The 15,610-nt window shown below is 42.1% G+C and overlaps 1 protein-coding gene across 1 annotated transcript; it reads left to right on the top strand.

Annotated features, from left to right (window-relative positions):
• The first annotated feature begins 4,731 nt into the window (after positions 1–4,731).
• Positions 4,732–13,859, top strand: btg1 (B-cell translocation gene 1, anti-proliferative). Its single transcript, XM_080051263.1, has 2 exons — positions 4,732–5,162; positions 9,431–13,859. Exons 1-2 carry the CDS (start codon positions 5,018–5,020, stop codon positions 9,814–9,816), a joined length of 531 nt encoding a protein of 176 aa, XP_079907389.1. The 5' UTR covers positions 4,732–5,017; the 3' UTR covers positions 9,817–13,859.
• Positions 13,860–15,610: the final 1,751 nt, after the last annotated feature.

Raw genomic sequence — 15,610 nt, 5'->3', positions numbered from 1 at the left:
GTGGAGTAAAAAGTAGAATACTTTCACCAGAAACACAATGGAGCAGAAGTATATACTGTATATTTAAAAAATAAAAGGTATTCAGATATGTTGTGGCCTTATTCTACATTGGCTTGATGTGTTTGTAGGTTCCCTTTATGCTCATGTTTAAAATAAAGGCCACATAAATCAGGACTTCCACTTAAGTCTGTGCGAGTAATGCTGTTATTTGAGGAAAAAACTGTAGCCTAACTAATTGAATAAATACTCTCACTTTCCACCACTGATAATATATAACTGATGGTTGAGGTATAATCAAGTGTCAGGTTTTAGTAGAGTGGACACACACGCATTATGAGTGGGTCAAGTAGTGACAAGTCCCAATTGTACAATGAGACACACTTCACTGATGCTGAATCAGCACTCAAATGATAGGTCGGATCCTGCCCAAAGAGACAAGATAATTATCGGTAAACGGGGAAAAAGGAATGTTAGTCAGAGATTAGTGTGGCCTGTATGTCTATGTGTGTGTACTGGGAGCGTCAGGGGCGTTGTTATGTCTGGAATCTGGATGAATGCAGCCATGTTGCTTTAGCTTTTGTATGACCCGCAGATGTTGCCGTCTTTGGTGGTGTGTGTATCTCTTTGTACACTCACATACCTCCTAACGTGTGCATGTACACCACGTGTGTGTGTGTGTGTGTGTTTGTGTGTATGTGTGTGCGCCAACCACTGCCAACGTGAAATGAGTGTTTGGAAAAAGCCTTGCCCACACCAGCGAGCGGCCCAAGGTCTCTCTCTCTCTCTCTCTCTCTCTCTCGCTCTCTTCATTTCCAACCTGACATTCTTTCCTCCACTGTAGTTCACGTGCGGTTTGAAGATAAAAGCCCTCCATTCATTAGTCTAACGGAGAGCAGGAACGCAATGACAGGATACCCCACCCTTGTCTGGCAACAACCAGGGCCATATTTTATCCGGTGCTGGTGGCCCTCACATTAAAAAACAAACTGAAATTTCTGCAGTCGTGTGTGTGTGTGTGTGTTTGTGTGTGTGTCCATTTCAGGGGGCACTATGTCCACAACATTATGTACCTTCAATATATCAAAAAGAGCAGGGAGGTTGGTTGGGGGTTTTCCAGATTCAATTACCCTGCACAGGCTCTGGTTTGTTATTGCGGGTGCCGTTTCTTTCTTTCTCTTTTATCCTATTTGACTTTTGTCTCCCCCGCCAAGCTGCCTAAACTCCACCACACACACATACACACACACCACCCCCACACATTGTCAGTAATGAGGCATTTGCCATGTCCACAGTTGTGTGTGTGTGCGGTACAGATGTGTGCTGTCGTGCCTGCCTGCTTGCAAAGTGCCTGCTTGCTCCACTGCTGTTGCTGCTGCTGCTACTCCCAGGAGGGAAATCATGCAGGGGTAATGGGGACAGGAGCTGCCAACATCCTACTGTGTGAATCATCTCCACACACCGGTGCCAACTTCTGTCACCTGCCCATATCACAGTTAAACTGATATTTCAATTCAAAATCTCTAGATTCGTAAAGAAATATCAAAACAGCTTCTCAAAACCACCCTCACATTTCTATACGCTGTCCCTCAACATTGCAAACATTCCATTTTACCCCAAAAAAAGACACAAGAAAGCTAATAAGTGTTGAATGTTTTATTTAAAGTTACGCACAGTACAACCCCTCATTGCCTGGTCTTTAATACTCCTCGCTATCCTTGCTCACTCATTGGCCAGCCCGATGAAGACACTTGTGGCTCTTTAATTTATCTTAATTGCCACTTGAGAGGCCGATTGGCTCTCGGGTTCCTCACTAAAACAGCTATTTCCTCCTATAAATGTACAGATACGAGTTACGTACTTATGAGCTTCGCAGAGTTTTGCGTGAGTACAATTATTGTAGTAAGATTTTGGCAAAATGATCAATGCTTGGAGCATGTCGGAAAAAAAAGAGAGCAGAGAAGTGGATTAGGCTTAAGGAGTGATTGAGAAGTTTGCGTGGCAGTTTTGAAACTCTTTTACATTTTGGAACTCCTTATGAGTTAACATGTGGTTTGCACACTCTGATTGCAAAAGATGATTATGAAAACATAAAATAACCCTTCTACTAAAGGAAAGTCCAGCTTGTGAGGTCTTGTGCATTGATGACCAACTTAGTGGCTTTGTCATTAACAAACAATCCAACATCTTTTTACTTAAAAAAGTCAATGAGTTAACTCCTGAAACCTTTTCCTACAAGTTATCATAACAAACATATGGGAAATACTAAAATAAAGCTTTATTTCATATAGTGCTTCAAAAACAATACAGTATAAAATGCGCTAGAGCAAGGGAGAAAGAAAGAGAAGTAAATAAACTAAAAGAAAATATAGAAAAAATAATGGTCTTTTAGGGTTTCATATGGCAGGCTCACTTGAAAATTATAGTGTATTGGGTTCAGATATTTCACACCATTGCTGTTTATATTAGGAGAGGAATGTGGGAGAGATGTGAAAAGTCACAGCTTGCATGCGAAAAGACTAAGTTAAGCGATTATGACGTGCGGAAAATGAGTTTTACTTTTCATCGGTGAAATAAGAAATGTCCGGGCATAACACGGCGAAACTCAGCACTATTTCATGAAATAGCAAGCTGGTGCGTAACCGTGGGTGAAACTGTGACTACAGATGTGTGCCATGAAGCAGGTGGGGGTTTGCACATGTAAGGACTTGCATGGATTTGCCTGTACACTAGAATAACCTTTATTTGCCACAAGCAGGAACCGAGAGTTTTTGTGGGTCAGTGATTGTCAAGAGGCCTGTTGAGGGTAAAGTATATCATTGGATATCATGTAGCCGCACTGACACTGCAACTTTTTGTAAATAAATATGAACTTTTAATAGAAAAGCGGTAGGCTAATAATAAAACTTGAACTTAAATAATTGTAGGGTTATCATTATACAGTCGACATATCTGTCTGTTTTTGCACATAGGGTCAGTGGTTGAACCAATCAGTGTTGTCCTGGTTTCTTTGATTGCATCATGATTGGAGCACTCAGAGGGTCTCGGTGTCAGCAACAAACAAAGCACAGCAGCCTGTACTTTTCCACTGATTTTAATGAGCACGTAGGGACCGGCCTACAAAAAGACAGAAGGTTTCACTGCTTCCTGGCCTTTTCAGTTGATTGAGAGACTCTTCTCATTCCACTACGTGAATAAACACACACTCACACTGACACACACACACACTGACACACACACACACACTGACACACACACACACTGACACACAAACACACACACACACACACACACACACACACACACACACACACACACAGAGATAAATAAATAAATGAACTATACGGCTTTGGTGTCTATCTTCTGCACATACACACCTGTTTTCTAGCTAGCCCAATACAATCATGTCTTTGATCATGCTGTGCCATAAACAATCCATCAACCTGTGGAGGCCAAATGTTGTTTAATTAGTTAGTTCCAGCTTGGAGATACAGGGTTTTTAGCAGAAAGTAAGCCTATGTCCTGCTATAGACATTGCATTATCGAAATCTGCTTTGATTTCATAATATCTGCCCCGGAAGTGGATAACTCTAAAAAAAATTGTGTTTCTATTTTTGGGGTTGTGTTTTTTGTTTGTTTGTGTGTGCCTTTATTAGACACAGTAGGCGACAGCAGGGAGCTGAAACGAGATGGGGGAGAGAGAGAGATGGGGAATGGCGTAGTAACAAAGGGCTGCAGCTGGTCAGCATGTTAAACTCCTAGGCCACGAGGAAGACCTGTAGGAATGTTTTTCTGCACGGACAAAGGCAACTGCAACCAAGATGCCTTCCTAAATATATTCAAAAAGTGAGCTAGAGAAAAATCCAGATAGATCTATTAAGGTTTGATATTTAAAAAAAAAAAAAAAAGTTTACTTTGAAAGGAACACACAACTTTCAAACAAACGTTTTTTTTTGTCTATCACTGTTGCAGATTTTAGGCAAGCCAAAGCTATAGCCTAGTTGAACTTTCTTTTTTTTTTTTTGCGTATTTCACACACAAAGGGGAAGTCAAATGCTGAATTTTAATGTAAAAATTCAGTTAAAAGAATGAAAACAGACAAGATTGACCTATATTTAAATGCACTATGGGTGATGATAAGGGCCCCCGTGTGAAGTCGTCAAAAACTTAGGGTTTAAGGGAAGTCCAAGTTGGAGCAAAATAGGGTAGGCTATATTCTGGAAATGCAGTCCAGCTCATACATAAGTAACTAAATGCTGCTTGTCCACGTTTAGTTTGGAGTCAAAAACAGTAAACCTTTTTTTTCCCCGATGTAACTATAGCGTATACCGTTTAGCATTCCTTTTAACAGGATACAACTGATTAAAGTAGTATAATGTTGGTGTATGCTTAAACTATTTGCTGCTGCAGATTCCAACTTCTTCAACCAAGATCATATGCCTATGTTTTTTTCTTCTTTGTTTTCGTTTGCCTTTGTCTTCTGCTCATGTGTCCGAGGCCCGTATTTCCGACTGCCAGTGAAGGCAGCACGGTTTCATGCTGTGTGCCTCTGTTTATTTTCAGAGCGGTGACGTGACGTTGCACTCCCTCCTCCTATATGTTGCTCGTCAGACTGTGGCCGCGTTGGGATTGGTCAGCTGTTGTTGCTGTAGCAGCTTGTGACGTCGCCGTGGTGGAGGGGAGGGGGCTCTATAAAATCCCGCTCCCCCACACAGACAGCCTCACTGCGGACGAGGAAATTACCTGGGAGGGTCAGTCAGACGTGGCACCAAGAGGGAACCTCCCCCCACACCGTGTGTATTTACAAACAACAGGCGTCTACTTCAAAGCACTTAGCCATCCTCAAACGGAGTCCCACCCGAGAAAAAACAGACCTCTACATCGAGAAATAAATGCCAAGAGAAGCAACACAAGCGCCAACAACATACAAGGACCTCAGCTATCAGCAGAGACGAAAGATCGGACGACCACGTAGACGAAAACAACACGCGCTCACGGACCGTCACCGTTGCCTTTCTCAATGCATACCCTTTGTGCTCGGGGAACGATGAAGCCAGAGATTACCGCCGCCGTCGGATTTCTGACGAGATTTCTGCGGGTTAAAGGACACGTAAACGACCGACAGGTCCAAACATTCACCCAAAGCTTAACGGACATTTTGGCAGGTAAGAAAAAACTGAAAATTATCTTCTTTGGGCTCACAAAACACCAATTTTGAAACGGCTCGAGTGTCACATCTTAAGTGTGTGTTTTGTATTAAGTGATACTCGGGGAAATTCGGCTTTCAATGGGTTTGAGAACGATTCAGAAGAAGCTTTTCTTTGTTCTCCCCCAAGTAGGCTATCGCTATCAGCGCTACCACCGCGCACCACTGTTTGCGCACGTCGAGAAAAAAAAGAAAAAAAACACCCAGCATAAACACAGTGAGGCATCTGAGATGTTTCGTCGACGATTACATTGATACAATCGACAATTTTTCGTCAACTGATACACAAAATCATGCGATTGGATTAGTTACTTTGTTTGGAAGAAGAGTATAACAAGGGGGTGGGGGCTGCAAAGAGACGCTTGCGTTAAACAAGGAAGTGCGCCGCGGTCGATGGAAGCTCTCGCAGAACTGAGGAAAACAGCCCCTAGTGTGTGTGGGTCGAGGCCGCTCAATTACGTAATGCATTGGTTATTGGCGAAAACCCGCCAGTCCGTGCTGTAGAAATAAATAAATCGTTTATTTTTTTATTTTTTGTTTACTTAATACCCCGATCTAGAAAAAAAAACAAAGCAGTTTGTTTTAGGTAATGGGTTAGGCTATATACTTTGTTGCACACAATATGGCAGGTAGCTTATGTTTTTGGGATATATAGTCACACGGTGGTCCACCATATGATTTAATTAATTTGAATGACAACAAAAACAACACATTCTGTATTGGCAGTGAATGCAAATCTCTTTCAGATCATGGTTTATTTCCATGGAAATCACGCTTCACAAAGCCTCATAGGTTAACCTACACTGCAGGCCTATTGAGCATTATGAGTGGGCTTTTAAGTGCTGCTCTGGTGGGGGGGTTGTGTCTCATTTCCTGCTGTAAACACATTCCAGTCTCACGGCTCTAAAGCTGCAGTACATCTGCCTCCCGCTCCCCATCCACCAAGCCCATAACAGCAGATGACCTACATTTCCTACATAATCAGCTCGCTTTCGTAAAAAAAAAACAAGGTTTTTGCTTTATCACCAGAAAAATGTAAAATGTCCAATCAAAGACACTATCTTCCAAAACTAACTCAATCATAGCATGTATAATGAGACTGTAACATATTTTATTTGAAGACGATTAAAAAACAATGGAATAATTCCATATCCAAAGAATTGTGATATTTTAATTGTCTAAGATATTGATTTCTAGTGTGTGTTCTTTAACAATTGGCGTTTTGATTTTCCCTTTGAGGTAATTGAAGAAAAATATGCCAATGGAAGCCCAGTTGGACAGCTGTTTGTAAACAGACAAAAGTTTAGCAGAGTGGGCTGTGAGGCCTGTAAAGAGGGGGAGGGGGCGTTTTGCTGTGCGCCTATAGGAAGGCTGTAAAGATGGAGGCAACACCGCATAATCAGGGAGGAAATGGAGGGGAAATCCACTGAGGCAAAGTAAAAAAAAATGTGTAAGTTAAAATGTAAAATATTGGAATGAATGGAAACGGTAGCGTGTGTGTGTGGTGGTACCCCGCAGGGCCCTGGTGCTACTAAACTAAGCCAGCCAGAGCTCTTTTGTGCTCGGAAAACATCCCAATCACCCGCTATTGTGTCTGTGTGCTGGGAAGCAGAGCAGCCATGGCTCCTCCTCTTGTTTGTGCTGAGTGACGGGAAGTGGAGAAATGATTAGTGCCACCAGTGACCAGATTGAAACCATGATAGTTGCGCAATTTGCATTGAGCAGGATTTCGGTTCAGATTGATTTTTTTTCTCTCTAAATTCTTTTTTTAAAGATTTTCCAGAAAAGCGGCCTAGGCTGGAAAATACCCAACATCCCTTTGTGGTGTTTCGAGGTCAGCCACAGTGAATAAACAACCGAGTTGCGTTAAACTATTTAAGTTAAGCACAGCACTCGTCTGCCTGCTATCCCCCTCCCTCTTTCTGCCCTCGTTTTTAAGAATAGGCCCGCTGAGCTGATTCTTTCTTTCTTTCTTTCTTTCTTTCTTTCTTTCTTTCTTTCTTTCTTTCTTTCTTTCTTTCTTTCTTTCTTTCTTTCTTTCTTTCTTTCTTTCTTTCTTTCTTTCGCAGCTGCTCCACAGTTTGTAGGTATAGTTGCCTTTTTGTTGCTGAAAGATCATCCAGCTCCTAGTCTTTCGTCTGTGCCAGGCCCTCCATTAGCTCAACAGTATACAGCCTTCTGTGATAAGATGTGTGGGGCTTTGCATACAGGTGGCCTCTGGGGCCTCCACTTGAATGCTGGCCTACTTCACTTACCACTTTTTCTTTTACTTGTCACAATGGATGTAGCTTCAATAGGAATTCAATAAAGATGAGCTACGTCAGTCTAAATAGGATTTCCCCTTAAGTAGATCATTGGTAATTGAATAAATCGGAACAACAAAAAGATTTAAAACTATTCAGCTTTGCTAGAAAAACAATAAGGAAGTCTTTTTTTTTATGTGCCAAAATTGAACTCCCAAGGAAAGAATGAGGCCGAGCCATATATCTCGACAGTCAACAACCGTCTACTTTTCCTCTCATCTTTACCACTCAAAATGCCTGACGCGAGTGACGGTACTCTGACTCACTAGTTTCACTGAACTTTAGAAGCTTTCACTCGAGACGAGAGAGAGAGAGAGTGTGTTCGTTTGTGTGGGGGGGGAGAAAAACAACAGGAAAATAGGTCCCTGTCCCTTTAAGAGGCTGAGCCCGCAGTCCCAGATGGCCGACTGGGACTTTGACACATTTGGGTGTTTTTGTTGGGTCAGTCATGGGAGACTTTATTCCACCGCCAACAGGCCAGGGGAGGGATGGTGCAATTCAAACAGCCTTGGGTTTTGTCACGTATACCCAGGCCGCCTGTTTATGGTTGCTGCTTATCAGGCCTGTAACAGGTGGTGGTGGTTTTTCTTTCCTTTCTCTCACTACTGCACACAACTAACGCCCGATACCCAAGTTTAAATAAGTATGTTCTTTTATTTTTTTATGAGCTATAGGCTAAAACTAGTATTTGATAAACATCCACAGAAAAAAAACTACAAGAGCACGGCTAGTGCATCAACAGTGGCAACATGTAACCGATTCTAAGAGTGCAGCAGATCCTTTCCTTTGTCCATGCAGTTCATGCGATTGCGTTGTGCATAATATAGTTGATTTATTTGAAGTAAAACATGAGATTAAGATGTACTCTTGAGTAATCATTAAACCCTATTCTTGTTTAACATTTGGAAGCCTTCCAAATGTACACAGACGGACAACGGGCACATAAGTGATGCTACAAGAAGGTGCTCTTAATCTCGGACATGTTTCATTCATTTATAGTAAAACAACATGGTAATGCTCTATCACATTTCTCTTAGCATTGCTTTTTTTATGTGAATTTCCTATCTTTTAGTACCAGTTGTGCTGTCTATTAAATTATGTGAACTTATCCTACTAAGTACAGTCTGTTTGCTCTCCGTTTTGACCCTTGTTCACTGCAGATCTCAACTACACAGCCACTTAGCCAAGTCTTTTACGCCTGTTTAGGACTCTTTACAATGCAACTGCCTATCTACCCAGCTCTTCCCAAGAAATATCTGATGCCGTCATATTCCTGCAATTTTAATCTATTGTTTTCTTACATATAATTTATTTTATTAATTTATTAAATTGAATATATTTATTTGCATTTCATGGTTTTTCAATTAGTTAGTTAGTTAGTTAGTTAAATCTTTATTGTCCACGGTGTGGAGATTCGTCTTCGGTCTCATACAAAAAACAACAAGCAGGACAACACAACAACAACAACAACAACAACAAAAGCAACAACATAGAATATATTTAAAGTAAAAAACAAAATACCAGTGCTAAAAGTTTGATGTATGTATGTTCTCAAATTAATGAACAAATGTATTTTATAATCATTAATACAATATCAACCAAAAAATGACTGATTACTTAAGCAGCAGTAGATAATTACTATGCCTACTATTACATATGAACAAATTATGACGCATTTGTGTTCTCCTCTCTTTTACTCTTAGTATTAGACAAAGCCACATGAATGAATTACTACAAAAGGATTGCTCACCACAGTATGCGACTGTTATTACCTCAACTATTAAATGTTTACTTAAATTTTTCTGAGGAAAAAAAACTTTATGGAGTGTCAAAAAACTCAATAGCATTATATAAATACATGTTTTGTGTCGTGACTGAAGCTAAACTTTTCCTCTCTTTTCTTCTCTCTCTTCCCTCTCTGTAGAGCAATATACGCACCACTGGTTCCCAGACAGGCCCTGCAAAGGCTCAGGCTACCGCTGCATCCGTATCAACCACAAGATGGACCCACTGGTGGGGCAGGCGGCCCAGCGCATCGGCCTGACCCTCACTCAGCTCTACTCTCTGCTGCCCAAGGAGCTGACGCTGTGGGTGGACCCCTTCGAGGTGTCCTACCGCATCGGAGAGGACGGCTCCATCTGCGTGCTGTACGAGTCGCAGCCCTGCCCCCCAGGGATGCCCATGATGTCCCCCAACGCCAGCTCCTCCTCAGGAAACAGCGGCAGTCACATCAGCTGCAAGGAGGAACTGAGGGTGATGGGCAGAACCAGTCCCCCCAAATCCTACAATATGGTGACTGTGTCCGGTTAAAGGGGCGCACAGTCGTCAACCCCCCTCCTTCCCCCCCCACCCCCCACCCCCGGCCTACTTTTGTTGTTCAGGGTCACGCCACGGCTGGTGGTCAGATCATAACGACCAGACCAGGGTGAGCCTTTTTAAAGCTAAGAATATGAAATGAAATGGTGAAGATTAAAAAAGCAAAAAAAAAAAAAAAAAAAACAGAGGATGTGGCCTATCGTCCAGGTGATGGAAACCTTATAGGTTCTGATATTTTTTGACCCGCTCTCCCCCATTTTTCATCCGTTCTGTTGTCATTGGTTCAGTTGGGCACTTTTTTTGGAGAGGCTTTTTGTGGAAATGGATCTGTTGGGGCAGCTAAACCAACCAACCAGGAACCCCCATGGAGACCATCTAAACCCCACCCCCCACCCCTCCCTCAACTGTAAGCATCATGGTGATCTTCTCCATCTTTGAAGGAGCTGTCATTCACTGCACTTTTCTTACTTGTGGTCACTATGGGTACATGTTCAACACGCCACCACATAACTGCAGAAACCTAAATTGTAAAAAGTTTTTACCTTGAATTTAAAGATCCAGAGGTTATTCAATTTGTTGTTTTTTGTTCCATTTGTTTTGTTTGCTGGTTGAGGGTGGAAGATGAGGTTTAGACTGAGACTTTCACAATCCAAGCTCAAGGTAAAGAAACACCCAATGATAGCATCTCTATTTTCTATATTTAAAAAACCCCTTTGGACCACAGGGAACTAGTTTCTTTATCTTGTAGCTATAGAGGGGGAAAAAAAGAGCTCTCGTCTGAACCTTCCCCCTCCTGCTTTTTACCATCGCCACCGAGCTTCAGAACAGCGCTATCATCTCGGCCTGTGTGTTAAGTGTTAGTGGAATGTGTTGCGACACCTGTTACCTGTGGATACCAGCGTGTCCTGTTGCACTGTCGCCCTCCCATCACCCATGTATGTGTAGCTTTCCGGGGGAGGGCAGGGGATCAGTCTCCTCCCCCCTCCCCTAAGTTGATGAATGTTGTTTGAATTCACAATCAAGTTCCTGTGTTGTTCAGTTGTTTGCCCCCTATTTCCTTTCAACACTTTATGTCATCTCCTGCATCACCAAAATTTTAAGTGTAGCAAAGGGTGCGGGGGGGTGGGCTATTTTACCCAAAATTTTGATCATGATGTGCCCCTGTTAAAGAGTTGACATTGAATGCACTTTGACGTTAGATTGTGTGGGATGTGTACTTTTTAGAGAAATCGCCTGCATTCCATCCATTCGAATGTCATCTTTTCACACCGTTTTTATTGCCCTCCTCATTTTACGCCGTTTGTTCATACTGTAGCTCCCACGTTAGGGATAGACTAACTCTTGTCTATTAATTCAGGAGTGTGACACTCTGGATTTTTTTTTTTTTACACTGTATTTGTGAACATTTCAGAGCTGTTGATTTAAGGTGGGGAGTATTTTTGGTGGTATGTTTAGAAACATTCTGTCATCCGTTCATATGGCACTGTTCTCTCTGGCAGGATGCCGAGCTAAGCTGTTTTCCCTCAGACACACAGGTGGTGATTTGTGTTTCCGATAGAAAGAAAGAGGAAAAAAAAAGTTTGAAAGGTCTGGACTAAGTGATGACTGTATGAGACTTTGGCCAAAGGGAGGTCTGGAGCACTGACTGTTCAGAGATAGGTTTTGACTTTGAATTTAAAAACAAACACTGGGCCTTGTCGGCCTTGTTTCCATTTCCATTAGCTATTTCCAAGGTCTTGTAGCAGAGAGAGAGACTTTTCCCTTTGTGTGCATTGGAGGTGCATTGCCTTACAGAGACCTCATCGTCATGAATTAGGAGCCATTTGGATTTCTTAACTAATATCGTGCTGCCCGGACCCTTGATGAAGGTGTCCCATTTCCAGCTTGGCAGCTTCAAACCCCCCTCCCCCCTCACAGTGTTGGGGGTTAGAGTGCCTCAAGTGCCACATATCGGCTCAGACCTCCCGTTCAGCCTGAAAGCAAAGCCAGCATGCTGCTAGCTGACCCCCTGTAAATGCAGGTAGACTTAATGTGACACATATCATCATCCGTCACTATGGGGAGCTGGGTAAGGAAGGCAGGGACGGGGAAGCTGGTGTGAGAGAGGTGGGAGGGGGGCCAGGGCCGGACTCTTTGTGTCCAGGGCAGCTAAAATCCCTCCAGCCCCCCTCCCCTCTGGACTCATTCAACATCCCCTGACCTGACCAGAACCCTTTCAACAACCCCCTATAGCAGTGATGGATAAAATAAAATGAAAACCAGCACACGCGCTTGGCGTACTCGAGCTGCACTAAAAGGGGGGAGCTAGTGAGAGACGAGGAAACGCATGGATCAAAGATGAAGAAAAATTGAGGGTACTGGGCCATTGTTTTCTGTTTTTCATCTCACTGGATAGCGCTGCACGTGATTATACGGAGTTTGAGTAGCGCCTTTGTTTACATGCATATGAAAGGATGGTGATGGCTGTCTGACGTACCCACCCTTCATCCCCTCCCTTCTTTCCACCTGGTTCTGGGGGCTGAGTGGTGAACAGATGCTGGGGTGAAGCTTCGGATGTTGCTCGGGTCTCAGCCGCTGGCCAAATCTGTGGTGGCAGGCTGGTTCTCTGCTCACCACCAGAACCTATGGGTGTTTAAGCTCCCCTAAGCCTGAGAGGATCATGGGTAATAGAGCTATAGCCTTTGACGCACTGCAAACCTCCCTCCCTCCCCTAGCTCTCTGCTGATACTCCCTTCAGCTATCTGTGAAAAGCAGTGATTCCATGTTGGCTAGATGGGAGAGGAGCTCGCTGGGACGTACACCCAGAGCTTTTGGTTTTTACCATGGTGGACACCAGTTTTAAAATCGAGCTTCTCCAAACGTCATGGGACAAGATGTTTTTGAGATTGGTTTATATTTTGTCTCACTTCTCTAAATGTATTTTATGGTCACACTTGTAGATTTTCTCATCCTTCCACTCTGCCATCCCCATTTCCTCCTTTATAAAAAGGATTTTTTTTTTTTAGTCTGGTGATCTAACCCACTTTTAACAGACCTTGTTTTTAGCGATTTAAAAAAAAAAAAAAAAAATTAAACCCAAATCCCCTTTGACACCTTCTCAACTATACTACCACCACCTGAAATGGTTTAAGTCCCTCAGTAATATTGATTAACTAAATGGCATCCATTCAACTTGTGCGCACATAGGTTACAGAATTGTCATAAGAGTGCTTTGAGTAGTCAAGAGGTAAAATAGCACATAAAATGCACTAAATATGTCAAGTTGAAGTTGTGGGACTTGTTTCTTTTGGGACGCGAGTCGTCTCTCCTGGAATGTATTGCCAAACTCAGGCCTCGGGACATTCAATAAAACCCCTTGTGAAAAAGTTGTGCATGTTAAGACATGAAACGGGAAGAGAACAGCAGTTTTGTTGTTGTTGTTGTCGTCAAAAATTGTCATTGATTAGTTGAATTATTGCCACTTTCACATTTGAGGTGTTTTACATATTGTAGAATGTATTGTAACTGTACAACAAATGGTAGAGTGCATAACATTACACATGGGAAGTGCCAATAATTGCTATCCTAAGGTGTTTTTAGATGTATTCCTTTTTTGTATTTCATCTTTTAACATAACGCTTTTCGTAAGTGAAGCCATTTGTGATGGGAGTGTTGGCAAGGACCAAAGTTGTTTTGGTAAAAAAAATATATATTAGTTTCCATGATCTGTAAGTGTAGACGTATCCTTTGTTTTAATTTTTTTTTATTTTGCTTTTGCTTCTTCATTTTTTTTCTTTTTCGTTTTCTATTTACCTACAAAACCAGAAAATAGACAAAAAAATCCGAGCTTACCCAAGAAGAAAAGCTGTCTCTCTTGTGATCTCATGTCAGTACATCTTTATTGTGTTCAGTTGCTTTTCCTTGGGTATGTTGTGATGAACTGCTGTAAATGTGTACAGTTCATGTAAATTGATTGTGCGGAAGTTGTACAGATTTCTATATTTTGGAAAAAAAGTTTTTTTTCTCTGTAATAAAAGATTTCCTATCTTGGCATCATATTCCCTGTGAGCTGTCATTATTTTTTCAGTGTCATTAAATGGTCACTATCAATGATCAAAGGCACACATTAAAGGTGCACTAGCAGTTTCAGAGAACGGGGATTTGTTTACATAAGCAGAGCCTGCAGTTAATTTGGAAAAAAAGAAAAAAACTTACTCTATGTAATTCTTGGTCCTGAATAATTCTATCACCAAAAACTTGAGATGCCCGTAATAAAATGTAAGACTAGAATATATTTGTAAACACTGGGGCCCTGCTGCTGTAAACGACAGTGAAACAGTAACTTTCCAGGTATGTCTCCAACTTTAAACAGTCTTCCAGGGATCCAATTTTCCTGCAAGAAAAGTTTGTTTATCGGTTATGACAATATACCTTACAAAATATTCCCTTCTCTGACACATGCAAAGGAACATAGCCTATTGCACCTTTTTAATGATTAAATTCAATAGTAGAGGCTTGTACTTAACATTTCAAGGCTACTGGAGACTGTAGACTAGGCTGCATCTTGCAAATAAAGAGTTACACAAAGCTAAGCACTTGTGTTTAGCCCCACTGGAGCCCAAATTAAAAGTTGACCTCCCAGTCTTGGAGGACTGAGTGGGCCATCTGTGCCAAAAAGCCTGCAGAGGAGATAAAGTCAGCAATTTTCTTGCCCCACTAATGTTCATCCCTCTCTTGGGACAGTCAACTGCACTTAATGTATAAAGAGATTTTAGGTCACACATTCTATTAGCACACACTATCCTACTACACAACTGACACCAGCACTGTTGCTAGCTAAATTGAATTTCACATGGTGATATAATTTGTGTACAATCTGTTTTGGAACAAATGTATCAACTGAGAATATCTGCTCCACTGATAGAGTAGATGTCTGTTGGTGAGGCTGATGGAGCTATTAGTAACTGTGGAAAATTTCATAAGCTCTTTTGCTGCTTTCCCTTCAAATGACTTTTGCCAGCACTGATCAGGAAATCCACTCACTTCACGTCCATAATGCACATGAAATTTCAGGATTTTTGGAATAAAAGTCACTCTTCCATATTCCGGCCCAGATGGGAACTGCCTGTGCTTACTTCCACCTCTTAAATGATAGGATAACGCCGACAGACTGTACAGCTAGTAAGGGTTCTCTCAGAAAAGAAAAGAAAAAAACAGGAAAAAGAAAGAGGGGTTACTCTGAGTGCCAGGGCACCGATATGCACAGTACCACTGCATACGAACCAGCTGACTCTGCAAAACTCAAAGTTTGGATTAAGAGTGCAATCCTTTGCAGCTCTCTGAATCCCCCAGGTTGCTTAGCAGCAGGGGGAAAAAGAAAAACATTTGGTCCCGTTTTGACACGCAGACAAAAGGAGTGAACGAGAAGAGCTGGTTTAGCAAGAGGCCAAGGGCACCGAGAGGGAAGGTGACTGGGCTGGTGCTTAAGTCGGGCTTTACCTCTCCACAAACACCGGCAATGAGCTCTTAACAGCTGGAGAGCGTGGGTATGGGAGTTTGCAAACTCAGAAATATCACTCATATTTCTGCCTGTTTTTCTAAACAGAAATAACATCTGTTTGTTTTTTAGAGGAAAAGTTCAACATTTTAAATTTAGCCTTTTGGTTCATAAAAAACAAGCCCCAACCTCAGCGATTTTTACCAGCATCCAATAAGGAAGTGACCAAAACTGTAGTAGACCGGAAGGGCCACGGGGGGTGGTACCACTTGTTAGACAGGCCGTCTTCAAAGTCTTATTAAACCTATTTAC

The sequence above is a fragment of the Ammodytes marinus genome (assembly GCF_949987685.1).
Source record: "Ammodytes marinus genome assembly, chromosome: 22".
Lineage (NCBI taxonomy): Eukaryota > Metazoa > Chordata > Actinopteri > Uranoscopiformes > Ammodytidae > Ammodytes > Ammodytes marinus.
Note: the sequence above shows the minus strand (reverse complement) of the source record. Positions and strands in the feature narration are given on the sequence as shown.

What these genes read in the sequence shown, in the direction of transcription:
- btg1 (XM_080051263.1), top strand. Translation starts at nt 5,018, where the DNA reads ATGCATACCCTTTGTGCTCGGGGAACGATGAAGCCAGAGATTACCGCC. An exon ending in CTTAACGGACATTTTGGCAG is followed by an intron (nt 5,163 to 9,430) that starts GTAAGAAAAAAC and finishes CCCTCTCTGTAG; the next exon opens with AGCAATATACGCACCACTGG.